We start from the raw sequence: 12,523 nt of genomic DNA on the forward strand, positions 1-12,523 counted from the left end.
TTGATTTACCAAGAAAACAAAGAAAATGCTGCTCTTGTTTTCACAAACTTGTTAGGACGGTTTGGGGTTGTGGTGTTTTTTGAAGAAAAAAAAAAGCTTATTAAAAAATTTAGAACATCAAATGTGTTTGATAAAACAAAATAAGTGTTTTTTTTTTCTTTTTTTTTTTTTAAGAAAATGCTGGTAATGATGGTAAAAAAGCATAGAAATGTAGAAGCAATGTCTACCATGCTTCTAAAAAAGTGTGTTTTTTTTTTAATTTTTTATCAAAGCATAGTGAATAGTGTCAATTTAATGAAATTTTCAAATGACAAGTATATCCTGGCATATTTTATAAAATTACAATCTTTGTTCCTCCATTATTCTCTTTGGTAATTATTACATCGCATTAAATATCATATCTTTTTTAGTCATTTTACATTTACAACAATTTTATATGAAAGTTTACCAAACACTCGGACACTATTATTTTTGTTAAAAGTACTTTGACCAAAAAAATAAAAAATTACCAAACATTCAACAACTTTATTTTATAACTGTTTATTCTCACAATACAATATAATCAATTTAAAGCATTAGTGTTTTCCAAATGGGTGGTGAAAAGTTGTGGGCTCTGCTTGTTGTACTCCCAAGGTGCTGAGGTTATCAAGTTGGAGGGAGGAAGAAAAGAAGTTGGATTCTTTCCTCTCTTTTTTCCCTTTCTGTTCCCTCTCATATTTGAACAGTCATGATTAAGTCATGTTAACATCTTATATTAATTTTTTATAGCAAGAGAAAGACAAAATAAGAGAATGTGAGAGGAGAGGGAGGAGGGGAGAGAATCCTAGTCAGGAAGAAAGAAGTAGAGAAAGTGTCCGATTTTTTTATCTAACTCAACAATCTAACTCAACATATTAAATTGTGGAAAAGGATCATCGCCTGATCCTTTTCCTGGGGATCCGAGAGATCCTGTGATCATGTCCGTTAATTATACATCGTGCGGTCAGAAATCATTTAAAATTTAAATTTTAAAATTAAATATAAATAGTACCTAAGAAAACTGACTACACGATATACGATGAAAGATCATGATCACGGAATTTTCGAATCCCCAAAAAAAGGATCCGTCGGAGGATCCTTTTTCTTAAATTGTTACACCAATTTGGTCATGTACCTCACAAATGATATTCGATTCCCTGTTAGATGTCTAGTATGCATGTATTAAATTGTTACACTATTTTGACAACCAAGGTTCTATTAATAGTAGTTTAGATGTATAGTCTCTCCTTATGACTCGTTTCGTGCATATGATACATTGGAATCTGTTGAATTGCAGAATTCATATAATTCAAGGTATGAGGGAAGACCGAGAGTCCAAGACAAATGATTTCTCATTTGAAGGGGGATTAGAAGGGATTAGCCATGAAGGAAATTAACCTTCCTAATCCTAGCATTTTTCTGGGGATTGAAAAAGATAAACCACAAATCTTGATTTTTTTTCTTCAAACACTCTTTTTTGTGTGTGGGGAAATTATTTAGGGCTCGTTTGACAAATGCTTTTAAACGACTGAAAACGCTTTTAGATAAAATATTTTTGAAACCAAGTTTTAGTAAAAATACAAGTTAATTCTGGAAAAACATAAGTGTTTCCAACAAGAAGCACATTATTGCTAGATATCAATTCTCTGTTAGATATCTAGTATGCATGCTGTCCAAATTTTCATCATTTAAAATGTAAACTCTCCTTATTGCTCGTTTCGTGCGTATGATACATTGGAATCGGTTGAATTGCAAAATTCATATAATTCAAGGTATGAGGGAAGACCAAGAGCCGGAGACAAATAATTTCTCATTTGTAGGGATTACAAGGGATTGGCCATGAAAGGGATTAACCCCTCCTAATCTTAGCATTTTGTGGGGATTGAAAGAGATAAGCAACAAATCGTAATTTTTTTTTCAAAAATTCCCTTTTTTGTTGTGGGTGGATGTTATTTAGGGCTTGTTTGACAAGAGTTTTTAAGCAATTGAAAACGTTTTTAAATAAAATGATTTTGAAACCAAATATTTAATAAAAATACAAGTTAATTCTGGAAAAGCATTTGACGTGCTTCCATAAAAAAACACATAATTAGTGCTTTTAGAATCCAAAAGCATTTTCTTTAAAAATGCTTTCATTTATTTAAAAACACTTGTCAAACGAGCCCTTATACATCACATTTCGAAACTACTTCCAAAATAACAAATATAGGCCAAGAAAACAATTAGAGGGAAAAATAAATTTATAAAGTTGATAAGAAATACTAAATTAGAATTACTCTGACCCCTCAGTATCTGAGAGGGGGGCTTCCAGACTTTTAACGACGACGTAATGAAGTCGTGATGGTGATGCATGATGACGAGGATGGAGTTTGGCTACACGTCACAACTCGTTTCACCATACCACTTAACATTACAGTATTGTGTCTTCCAAAAAAAAAAAAAAAACTTTTCACTATATCATTTAGTTGGGACCCGACCCGACCCATTCAAGTTACGGGTTGTTTGGTGTAGGATGAGTGAGCAAGCCATCCAAACTACAAGACTTCTGGTTCCAAGTCTGGTCAAATCTCTGCATACAATTCCTCTTCCCGGAAAGTGGAAATTAAGGTAATCCCTCTGCAACTTTCAACTTGGTAATAATTTCCTGAGGCTGAGGTGCAGTTCATCCTTCCTTAATTACATTTGTTTCTTACTTAGCATTTAATCTCCCTGCAATTTTTAACTTTTTATTTACACTCCGACAGTTCTCTATGACAACACAATCCTCTTGTTGCATCTTTAATATAGTAAAGAAGATGGCAAATTTCTGGTTTAAGATCCGGAGAGGATCTTCGTTGTAATTTATTTCAGTAATTGAAAAGAAAAGATGGTAAAATCAATATGTATTATGTATGAATTTGGCAAAAATGAGATTGGTTATGGTGAAAGTATGATGCTTTGACTTGTGGGTTTGCAGTTTATGAATAAGATGGCTGATTCTTCTTCTGATTCGGATGTCGCCTGTCAAGAAAAATATGATGTGTTTCTTAGTTTCAGAGGTGTTGACACCCGCGATACTTTCACCAGCCATCTCTATGCCGCTTTAGTTCGGAAGAAAATTGAGACATACATTGATTACAAGCTTGAGAGTGGGGATAAAATTGCACCTAACCTTCTAGAAGCAATCGAAAAATCAAAGCTTTCGGTCGTCATTTTCTCGAAAAACTATGCTTCTTCCACATGGTGTTTGGAGGAACTTGCGCATATACTAGAATGCAAGGATAGATACGGACAGATTGTTGTGCCCATTTTTTACGGCATAGATCCATCCCATGTACGAAAACAGCAGGGGAGTTATGGAGATGCATTTGCTCAACTTGAACAGCGTTTCAAGGACAGTATGGACAAGGTGCTCAAGTGGAGGGCTGCTTTGACGGTTGCAGCCGATATCTCTGGGTTTGATGCCTCAAACAAAACAGGGTAACTAACTTTCTAACTTGTATCAGTTTCTACTACAAGAATTGTTAAGGCATACTAAATACATACTGTTTGTGCTGCACAATCATATTTTCCAGGACAGAGGCCGGTTTTGTTGAGAAAGTTGCCCAAGATGTTTTGAGCAAATTGAATCACAAATCGTCAAGCAACTTAAAGGGCCTGGTCGGAATTGAAATCCAAATTGAGCAAATTGAATCATTATTATGCATTGATTCACCAAATGTTTGCACTGTGGGTATTTGGGGAATGGGTGGTATTGGCAAGACCACCCTTGCTGAAGCTGTTTTTCACCGACTCACTTCTAAATTTGAGGCTTCATGTTTTCTTCCAAATGTGAGGGAGGAGTCAGAAAGACATGGACTAAAGCACTTGCGGAATGTACTTCTTCGTGAGATACTAAACGAAAAAGATCTAAATATTGACACTCCATCTATAGGACGAAGTTTTGTTCGAGAAAGGCTCAGTCGTACAACGGTACTCATTGTTCTTGACGATGTGAATGATTCAAGCCAATTGGAACTTCTAGTTGGTGATGATATTCGGTTTGGTCGAGGAAGTCGAATCATTATAACAACTAGAGACAGACGACTACTTAAGAAAATGGCTGATGCTGACAAGATATTCAAGGTTGAGGGATTAAGCTGTGATGAAGCTCTTCAGCTCTTTCATTTGCACGCTTTTAAAAATGACTCTATGGGGTCATATTATGCAGAGTTGTCAAGAATGGTGGTCGATTATGCCGGAGGCATACCGCTAGCTCTTATAATTTTGGGCTCCTTATTCCTTCACTGCGAGAGCAAACAAGACTGGGAAGATCAATTGAACGAGTTGAAAAAGTTTCCCAACCGTAAAATTCAGAATGTGTTGAGACTAAGTTACGATGGTTTAGAAAAAAATGCAAAGGAGATATTTCTTGATATAGCATGTTTTTACAAAGGGATGGATATATGTCTTGCAAAAGAAATGTTAGATATTCGTGGTTTTTTTGCGGGAGGTATTAAAGTTCTCATTGATAATTCTCTCATTTCAATTTCAGAGATGAACTGCCTAGAAATGCATGATTTACTACAAGAAATGGGACTGGAAATGGTTCGTGAGCAATGTATTGAGGAGCCCGGAAAACGCAGTAGGTTATTCATTGAGGAGGATGTCTCTCATGTACTGAAGAATAATACAGTAAGAGCCAAATGCATTCATTTTCTTTTTCTATATATAAAAAAAAAAAATCTTGAATTCTATGAAAGACACCAAGAAGTAATTCATTTATGATTAAAAATATGTAAGATGTCCACAAGTTTAGTATTCAGAATATTTTGTTGTCTACCGCATCCTCGTTTATACTTCTGGTCTTTTGTTTGTCAGGGAACTGCAATGGTTGAATGCATATTCTTTAATATGTCTAAGATTAAAGAGCTACACTTGAATCCCGCAGCCTTCAAAAAGATGTATAATCTGAGAGTACTGGAGATCTATAATTCTTCTAGCTTGGACAATAAGTGCAGCAAATTGTACCTTCCTGAAGGTCTTCAGTCTCTTCCCGATACGCTTAGTTATCTTCACTGGGAGGGATACCCTTTGAAATATTTTCCATCAAATTTTTCTCCACAAAATCTCGTTAACATTCAAATGGCCCACAGTCAAGTCGAACAGCTTTGGAGTAAAGGCCAGGTACATATTCTTATTTTAGTTCTTGTCAAAAACTTAGTGTGGAAATTATTTGGCTTTGTTATGCATTTTTGTCATTCCTCTTTTCTTTCTACAGAAACTTGCGAATTTAAAAGTGATCAATTTTAGCTTCTCCAAACGCCTGACTGAAATTCCAGATCTCTCTCTGAGTCGAAAAATTGAACATATAAATCTTGGTTGCTGTAAAAGTTTGGTTGAAATTCCTTCGTATTTTCAATATCTTGACAAACTTAGTTTTCTTGGGCTGAGAGGATGCTCAAATCTCAAATATCTTCCGGAGTTGCCAATCAGCCTTAAAACCTTATATTTGTCAGAGACTGCAATAAAGGAATTGCCTTCATCAGTTTGGTCAAACGAAAATCTTTCTCACCTGGATATCGAATTTTGTAAAGACCTTGAGAATCTTCCAAGCTGCAGTTGCAAGCTGACATTCCCCTTTCGGTTTAGTATAGAGGGCAGCTCATCACTTTGCAAGGTTTCGGAGCTTCCTAGGGATATACAAGAGTTATTTTTGAATGGGACAGCAATAGAAACATTGCCTTCATCAATTGAGTGTCTCTTTGGTCTTACTGAAATTGGACTGAAAGATTGCAAAAGTCTCGTCAGTCTCCCTACAAGCATATGTAAGTTGAAATGTCTTGAGGGACTTGATCTCACTGGTTGCTCTAAATTTGAATGCTTCCCAGAAATTTTGGAGCCTATGGAACATCTGAAGTTTCTTTCATTAAAGGGAACAGCAGTTAAAGAGCTACCTTCATCAATCGAATATCTCTCTCGTCTCCTAATCATTGACTTGAAAAATTGCCAAAGGTTGGTGAGTCTCCCGAAGAGCATTTGTAAGTTGAAATCCCTTTGGAAGCTCAACCTGAAAGAGTGCTGTAGATTCAACTATTTCCCTGAAATCTTGGAGCCTATGGAACGTCTAGAGTTTCTTAGTTTAAGAAGGACAGCAGTTAAAGAGCTGCCTTCATCAATTGAAAATCTAATTGGGCTTGAAACATTAGATCTCCGTCTGTGCAAGAAGCTTGAGTTTGTCCCAAGCAGCATCTACAATTTAAACTGTCTTAGAACTCTTAGTTTTGATGGCTGTTCTAAACTTAAAAAATTGCCTTCATCCTCATTTGGCTTGAACAATTTGGAAGAAGCAACTCTCAGTTATTCTGGTATATTAGAAATCCCTGATCGCCTTGTTTGCTTAACGTCATTACGTGGATTAGATCTAAGAGGAACCATGGTTAAGTGGATACCAGCAAGCATCAAACAAGCTTCTCGGCTGTCTTGCCTGTTGTTAAATAATTGCAAAAGCCTTCAATCTTTACCTGAGCTCCCAGGGGTACGTTGGCTGGAAGCACATGGTTGCACTTCTCTGGAGAAAGTGTCAAGTTTAAGGACTCAGCTTGTACAAGGTTGTGATGATTACGAACATGGAGTTGATGGAAGGATCCCCGATAAACTCATATTTTCTGGTTGCTTGAAATTGGATGAGAATGCGTGGAACAGCATAATGGATGACGCACATCTTCGAATTATGCAAATGACGGCATCACACAATGTGGAATCATTGGATGGAAATTCTTTAGTCACCATTGTATGTCCGGGAAATGAAATTCCTAATCAGTTCGGAGCTCAAAATGAGGGATCTTCGATAAATATCAGTCTTCCTCCGAATTGTTTTGGGTCAGACTTCTTGGGTTTCGTTTTCTCTCTTCTTGTTGAATTTGACAACTATAATGTTGAACAAGGATTGGAGTTCGGATGTAAATCCACACTCAAAGGGAATAGTGGTAAAAGCCATGAATATAGCTGTTGTTTGTGTGATCGACTGTGGGGTGAAACCCAAGGTGAAGAAAGCAACGGCTACAATTTCAATTCGGACCATGTGTTTGTGTGGTATAATACATTTGACCTTGTGGGGGGAGCACAATGCTCTACTGCTCTTCACGATGGTGTCACTGAGGCATCTGTTGAGTTCTACCCAATAGATCATCATGACATACCACTTAGCTCATACACAGTGAAGATAAAAAGGTGTGGAGTCCGCCTGTTGTATGCCGATGATACTAAGTAATCTGATGTTGCTTGACGGAGCTAAGAGTAGCAGAAGATACTAAAAGTCTGAGAAGTTGTGATGAGTCTGAAGCAAGCGGAAGTGATACTTTGAGCCCTTACAAGAAACAAGGGGATGACCAGTACCCGAAAGAGAACTAAACTTGAGGTGCAAGATCAACTATGCTCGATCGTAGAGAAAAAACTATTGTAGACTTAGTAGTCTAACTTAAAAACTGTGGTAGTCTTTCTTGTTTTATGCCTTCTGCCCTCCCATGTACCAAAAGAAATAAAACAAATCAATTCCATCTGAAATTCGATTGTAATACGATTTAAGGTACGTATTCTACATCAAACATTTCACGGAATTAGTTGAAATACCAAATAGTGTATTAATTGGATTTTTTGTTAGAAGAAGTTTCACAATTCACACTTCAATTCAATTTTTTTATTCTTTGTTAAAAGAAGATGATCATGGGTCACATCTCCTTTTGAATTTTTTTTACATTCTTTTACATATGATGCCTATGTGGAGATTAAGAGAAAAACATGAGAAAAATGTTTGAAAACCGCATGAAAGTGGCCTCGTTATGTTGTCATGATAATTTTAAATTTGTGCATTTTTGTTGAGTTGCCACCAGATAGTAAAGAGTTGGATGGCTTGAATTCCTTGGAAGTTTCCTTTCTATTTTTTTTAATTTTAGTTTTAAGTTTAATTTTTTTGGTTGTTAACGTCTGGTGATTTTCCTACATTGTTCTTGTGCAAATAGTCAACTACAATTGTTAAAACATAAAGGGATCTCTGCAACTGCTTTCTAGCTCTCATGCTGAATTTCGTCGTGATCAGTTCAACGTCTTCTTAATTAGGTTGTTTTGGTCGTAATATTTTGCAACTTCTATCTTGGTCTGGACTCCGGAGGTAATCCAACTGACTTTTGCTGTTGCATAAATTATCTGTCGAAAAATCACTCATTTCTCATTCATATACAGCCAATTTGCATGTTTTGACTTGTAGGTGTGCTGGTTGTGGATAGGGAGATATGGCTTCATCTTCTTCTTCTCCTCCTTTATCGAGACCCTCTCATCGCGAGAAGTATGATGTGTTTATTAGTTTCAGAGGTGAGGACACCCGCCTTACTTTTACCAGCCATCGTCATGATGCCTTACTTCGCAAGAAAATCGAAACCTACATAGATTACAAACTTGATAGAGGAGACGAAATTGAACCTGCCCTGCCAGAAGCAATTGAGAAGTCCAAGCTTTCAGTGATCATTCTTTCAAAGAAATATACGTCTTCCTCATGGTGTTTGATTGAACTTTGCCATATAATTGAATGCGAGGAAAAATATGGGCAGTTGGTTATACCCATTTTCTACGACATGAATCCCTCTGATGTATGAAAACAAAAGGGAAGTTACGGAGATGCATTTGCTCAACTTGAAAAGCGTTTCAAGGACAGTATGGACAAGGTGAGCAAGTGGAGGAAAGCTTTGATGACTGTAGCCAATCTTTCTGGGTTTGATTATTCAAACGAAAAAGGGTAACTAATTCTGTATAACTTGTATCAATTCTACTTGTGACCATTTGATTCATACAAGTTTCATTTAGGGATCTGACTATTGTATGTCCTTGATGATCATATATGCAGGACTGAGGCCGATCTAGTTAACACAGTTGTCAACGATATTTGGACCAAATTGATTCGCAAATCGTCATTTGGTTTGAACGACCTGGTTGGAATTGAAAGCCATATTGAGGAAGTTGAATTTTTATTATGCCTTAATGATTCACTTGTTGTTTCCACCGTAGGAATTTGGGGTATGGGTGGTGTTGGCAAGACCACCCCTTGCTGAGTCTGTATTTCACGGACTTTCTTCTAATTCGACACTGCTTGTTTACTCAAAAATGTAAGGGAGAGATCAGAACAAGCAGATGGACGAGATCTCTTGGAAAAAAACACTTTTTAGGGACATACTAATGGAAAACGATTTGTCCATTGGATCAACTTTTGTTTGAGAACGGCTCAGCCGCACAAAGGTCCTCATTGTTTTTGATGATGTGAGTGATTCAAGGCAAATAGATCATCTAGCTAGAGGTTAGTAGAATCATTATAAATAGTAGACATCGGAGCGTGCTTAAGAAAACTGTTGAAGATGATAAGATATATAAGGTTGGGGGATTAAAACCAGATGATGCTCTGCAGCTATTTCATTTGCATGCCTTCAAAAACAATTGTCCTAGTTCAGAATATGCAGAGTTGTCAGCAGGAGTAGTAGATTATGCTGGAGGTATTCCTTTAGCTCTTCAAATATTTGGTTCCTTATTCCTTCCATGCGAGAGCAAAGAAGAGTGGGAAGATATGTTCAACAAACTGAAAAAAATTCCTAGCAAGGAAATTCAGAATGCTTTCAGACTAAGCTACAATAGATTAGAAATACATGAGCAGGAGGTATTTCTTGATATAGCATGTTTTAACAAAGGGAAGAGTACAGAGTATGTAAAAAGAATGTTAGGCATCCGTGGTTTCTTTGCGGGAGCCGGAATTAGAGTTCTCATTGACAAATCTCTCATATCAAATGATTCAACCCGGGAAACCATAGAGATGCATGATTTGCTTCAGGAAATGGGTTGGGCAATTGTTCGTGAACAATGCGTTGAAGAGCCAGGAAAACGTAAGACGGTAAGAGGTTGTTCAATGCTAAGGATGTCTATCATGTATTGAAAAATAATACGGTATAAGACAAATGCATTAACATTACAAAATGTCATTAACTTTCTATTAGAAACTCATTTATAATAAGTTAAATTCTTATAAATGTAATTCTGGTTAACTTTTGTTGTGTATTGTATTCAAATTTATAATTTGCTCTTGATTGACAGGGAACTTCAGCTGTTGAAGCTGTATTCTTTAACATATCTGAGATTGAAGAACAACAATTGAATCGTGCAGATTTCAAAAAATGAATCAACTGAAGTTGCTAAATGTTCATAATTCTAGCTTTGGCCTATTAAACCTTTCTCTAGATCTTCCCAATTCTCTTTGTTATCTTTATTGGTGTGGCTTTCCTTTCAAATCTTTGCCGTCAAAATTTTCTCCAGAAAATATTGTTGAGCTTCGAATGCCCCACATCCTAGTTGATCAACTTTGGAAGAAAGGCCAGGTACATATGCTTATTTTACTTCTTATAACATGCAGGGCAGAATGTTGTTCAATCTAAAGTATTAATTCTTACTATTTCTCTTTCATTTGTAACAGAATCTTTTGAGCTTAAAAGTGCTTGATCTTAGTTACTCTAGCAATTTGGCTGAAATTCCAAATCTCTCTCGGTGTTTGAAGATCAAGTATATAAATCTTTTTGGTTGTACAAGTCTGGTTGATATTCCTTCGTATTTTCAATTTCTAGACAAGCTTACCTAAGTTCAACTTGGATGGTGCAAGAGTCTCAATTATCTCCCAGAGATGCCAGGCAATATTGAATTCTTAAGTTTACGAAGCTCTGGTATAAAGGAGTTGCCATTATCAGTTTGGTCTAATGAAAGAATTTCTGAGTTTAATATTGAGGATTGTAAAGAACTTGAGAAACTTCCAAGCAGCACTTGCAATCTGAAAGTCTCCAGTACTTTTAGTCTAGATCACTGCTTATCTCTTGGCGAGTTTTTCGAGCATCCCAAGGATATAAGTGTATTAGATTTGGCTAGGACATCAACAAAATTATTGCATATATCATCAATGGCGCACCTCTTTAGTCTCACTACATTTAAACTAAAGGATTGCCAAAAGCTTGAGAGTCTCCCAATTGGCATTTGCAATTTGAAATCTCTTAAGGAACTCGATCTCACTGGTTGCTCTAGATTTGAATGCTTCCCAGTCATCTTGGATCCAATGGAACATTTGGAGTTTCTTAGTTTAGAAGAAACAGCTATTAAAGAGCTACATTCATCGACCGAGTTTCTCCCTGTTCTCAAAACATTTCAATTAAAAGGTTGCAAGAGGCTTGAAAGTCTCCCAACGAGCATTTGTAAGTTGAAATGTCTTGTGGGACTTGATCTCTCTGGTTGCTCTAGACTCGAATACTTCCCAGAAATATTGGAGCCAATGGAACATCTGGAGTTTCTTTGTTTCAAAGGGACTGCGGTTAAAAAGCTTCCTTGTTCAATTGATAATCTAATTGGGCTTCAAACATTAGATCTCCATCTTTGCGGGAACTTTGAGGTTGTCCCAAGCAGCATCTACAATTTAAAAAATCTTGTAACTCTCAACTTTGATGCTTGTCAGGAACTCAAAGAATTACCTTCCGGCACTGTCAGTTTGATCTCTATGGAAGTACTAAACCTCTGTCGCAGCAGTATATCAGAAATCCCTGATAGTCTCGTTTGCTCAGCTTCATTGAAAGATGTAAATCTGAGTGAAACCCTGATTAGGAGCATACCTGCATGCATCAAAGAAGCACCTCGTCTGTCTCGCCTGTGGTTAACCAATTGCAAGATGCTTCAGTCTTTACCAGAGCTCCCAGTGCTAGTATATCTTGAAGCAGAAGGTTGCACATGACTAAAGACAGTGTCAAGTTCAAGGACAACACTCACACAAGGTTGGGATAAGTTTTGTCTAGAAATAATCAACTTTTTTTATTGCATAAATTTAGAGCACAATGCACGGAGCAACATAATGGCTGATGCACAACTTAGAATCTTGGGAGCCGCAAGTGTGTCACCGAAGTTAAGAGAAGAAAAATATGATGTACGTCTCTCTCTCCACTCTGTTGCTACTTTTCACTGATCTAAAATATACAATGTCTTTTTTCACAGATCTAAAATATATAGTCCAATTGTCCATCAATGTTACAGGAAAACTCTTTTCGGCCTTTGGTTACCATTGTATGTCCGGGGCATGAAATTCCAAATTGGTTCAGCAATCAAAATGACGGATCTTCAATAATAATCAACCTTCCCCCAAACTGGTTTCGCAATGGTTTCTTGGGTTTTGCTCTATCTGTGGTTGTTACTTATAACGACTGCCAGGTTCGACATGGTGTGGAGTTCGGATGCAAGTACAAATTCATAACTAAGAATGGTGAAAGTCATGAAATGATCAGTTGTTCTTTCTATTTAGGATGGTACGACTCCAATTTCAATCCACATCATGTGTTTGTGACCTACAACGCCTTCGAACTTGAAGAAGATGCTAAATACTCCACTGATTTTTGCGGACTTATTACGGAGGCCTCTGTTCATTTCCGGCCAATGAGTCTTTCCTGCCAACCCAGTTCCTATTTGAAGTGGAAAAGTGTGGTATCAG

The 12,523-nt window shown here is 36.8% G+C and overlaps 1 protein-coding gene and 1 pseudogene across 6 annotated transcripts; both read left to right on the forward strand.

Moving 5' to 3' along the window:
• The first annotated feature begins 2,502 nt into the window (after window positions 1-2,502).
• On the forward strand, window positions 2,503-9,133 carry LOC137728808 (disease resistance-like protein DSC1). 5 transcript variants are annotated; one of them, XR_015952352.1, is made up of 8 exons: window positions 2,529-2,625; window positions 2,975-3,477; window positions 3,573-4,671; window positions 4,858-5,163; window positions 5,258-7,396; window positions 7,998-8,146; window positions 8,243-8,767; window positions 8,876-9,133. XR_015952352.1 is itself a non-coding variant. In XM_088677905.1 (5 exons), exons 2-5 carry the CDS (start codon window positions 2,978-2,980, stop codon window positions 7,247-7,249), a joined length of 3,897 nt encoding a protein of 1,298 aa, XP_088534031.1. In that variant the 5' UTR covers window positions 2,503-2,625; window positions 2,975-2,977; the 3' UTR covers window positions 7,250-7,542. The 5 variants fall into 5 exon arrangements, 2 of the variants coding, with proteins under 2 accessions (XP_088534031.1, XP_088534032.1); XR_015952351.1 differs by having other exon boundaries at window positions 8,095-8,146; XR_015952353.1 differs by lacking the exon at window positions 7,998-8,146.
• LOC137728278 (disease resistance protein Roq1-like) lies at window positions 8,268-11,959 on the forward strand (annotated as a pseudogene). Its single transcript, XR_015952355.1, has 4 exons — window positions 8,268-8,767; window positions 8,876-9,960; window positions 10,108-10,388; window positions 10,484-11,959. The product of XR_015952355.1 is annotated as a disease resistance protein Roq1-like (transcript).
• The last annotated feature ends 564 nt before the right edge of the window (window positions 11,960-12,523 follow it).

This window comes from Pyrus communis, chromosome 10, assembly GCF_041283825.1.
Source record: "Pyrus communis isolate YQ-2024b chromosome 10, ASM4128382v1, whole genome shotgun sequence".
In the NCBI taxonomy this organism is placed as follows: Eukaryota; Viridiplantae; Streptophyta; class Magnoliopsida; order Rosales; family Rosaceae; genus Pyrus; species Pyrus communis.

Bases quoted from the DNA above. Each gene is read 5' to 3' on its own strand.
- LOC137728808 (XM_088677905.1), top strand. From the start codon at position 2,978: ATGAATAAGATGGCTGATTCTTCTTCTGATTCGGATGTCGCCTGTCAA. The intron at 4,672-4,857 runs GTAAGAGCCAAA...TTTGTTTGTCAG, and splicing joins ATGTACTGAAGAATAATACA to GGAACTGCAATGGTTGAATG. The intron at 5,164-5,257 runs GTACATATTCTT...TTCTTTCTACAG, and splicing joins AGCTTTGGAGTAAAGGCCAG to AAACTTGCGAATTTAAAAGT.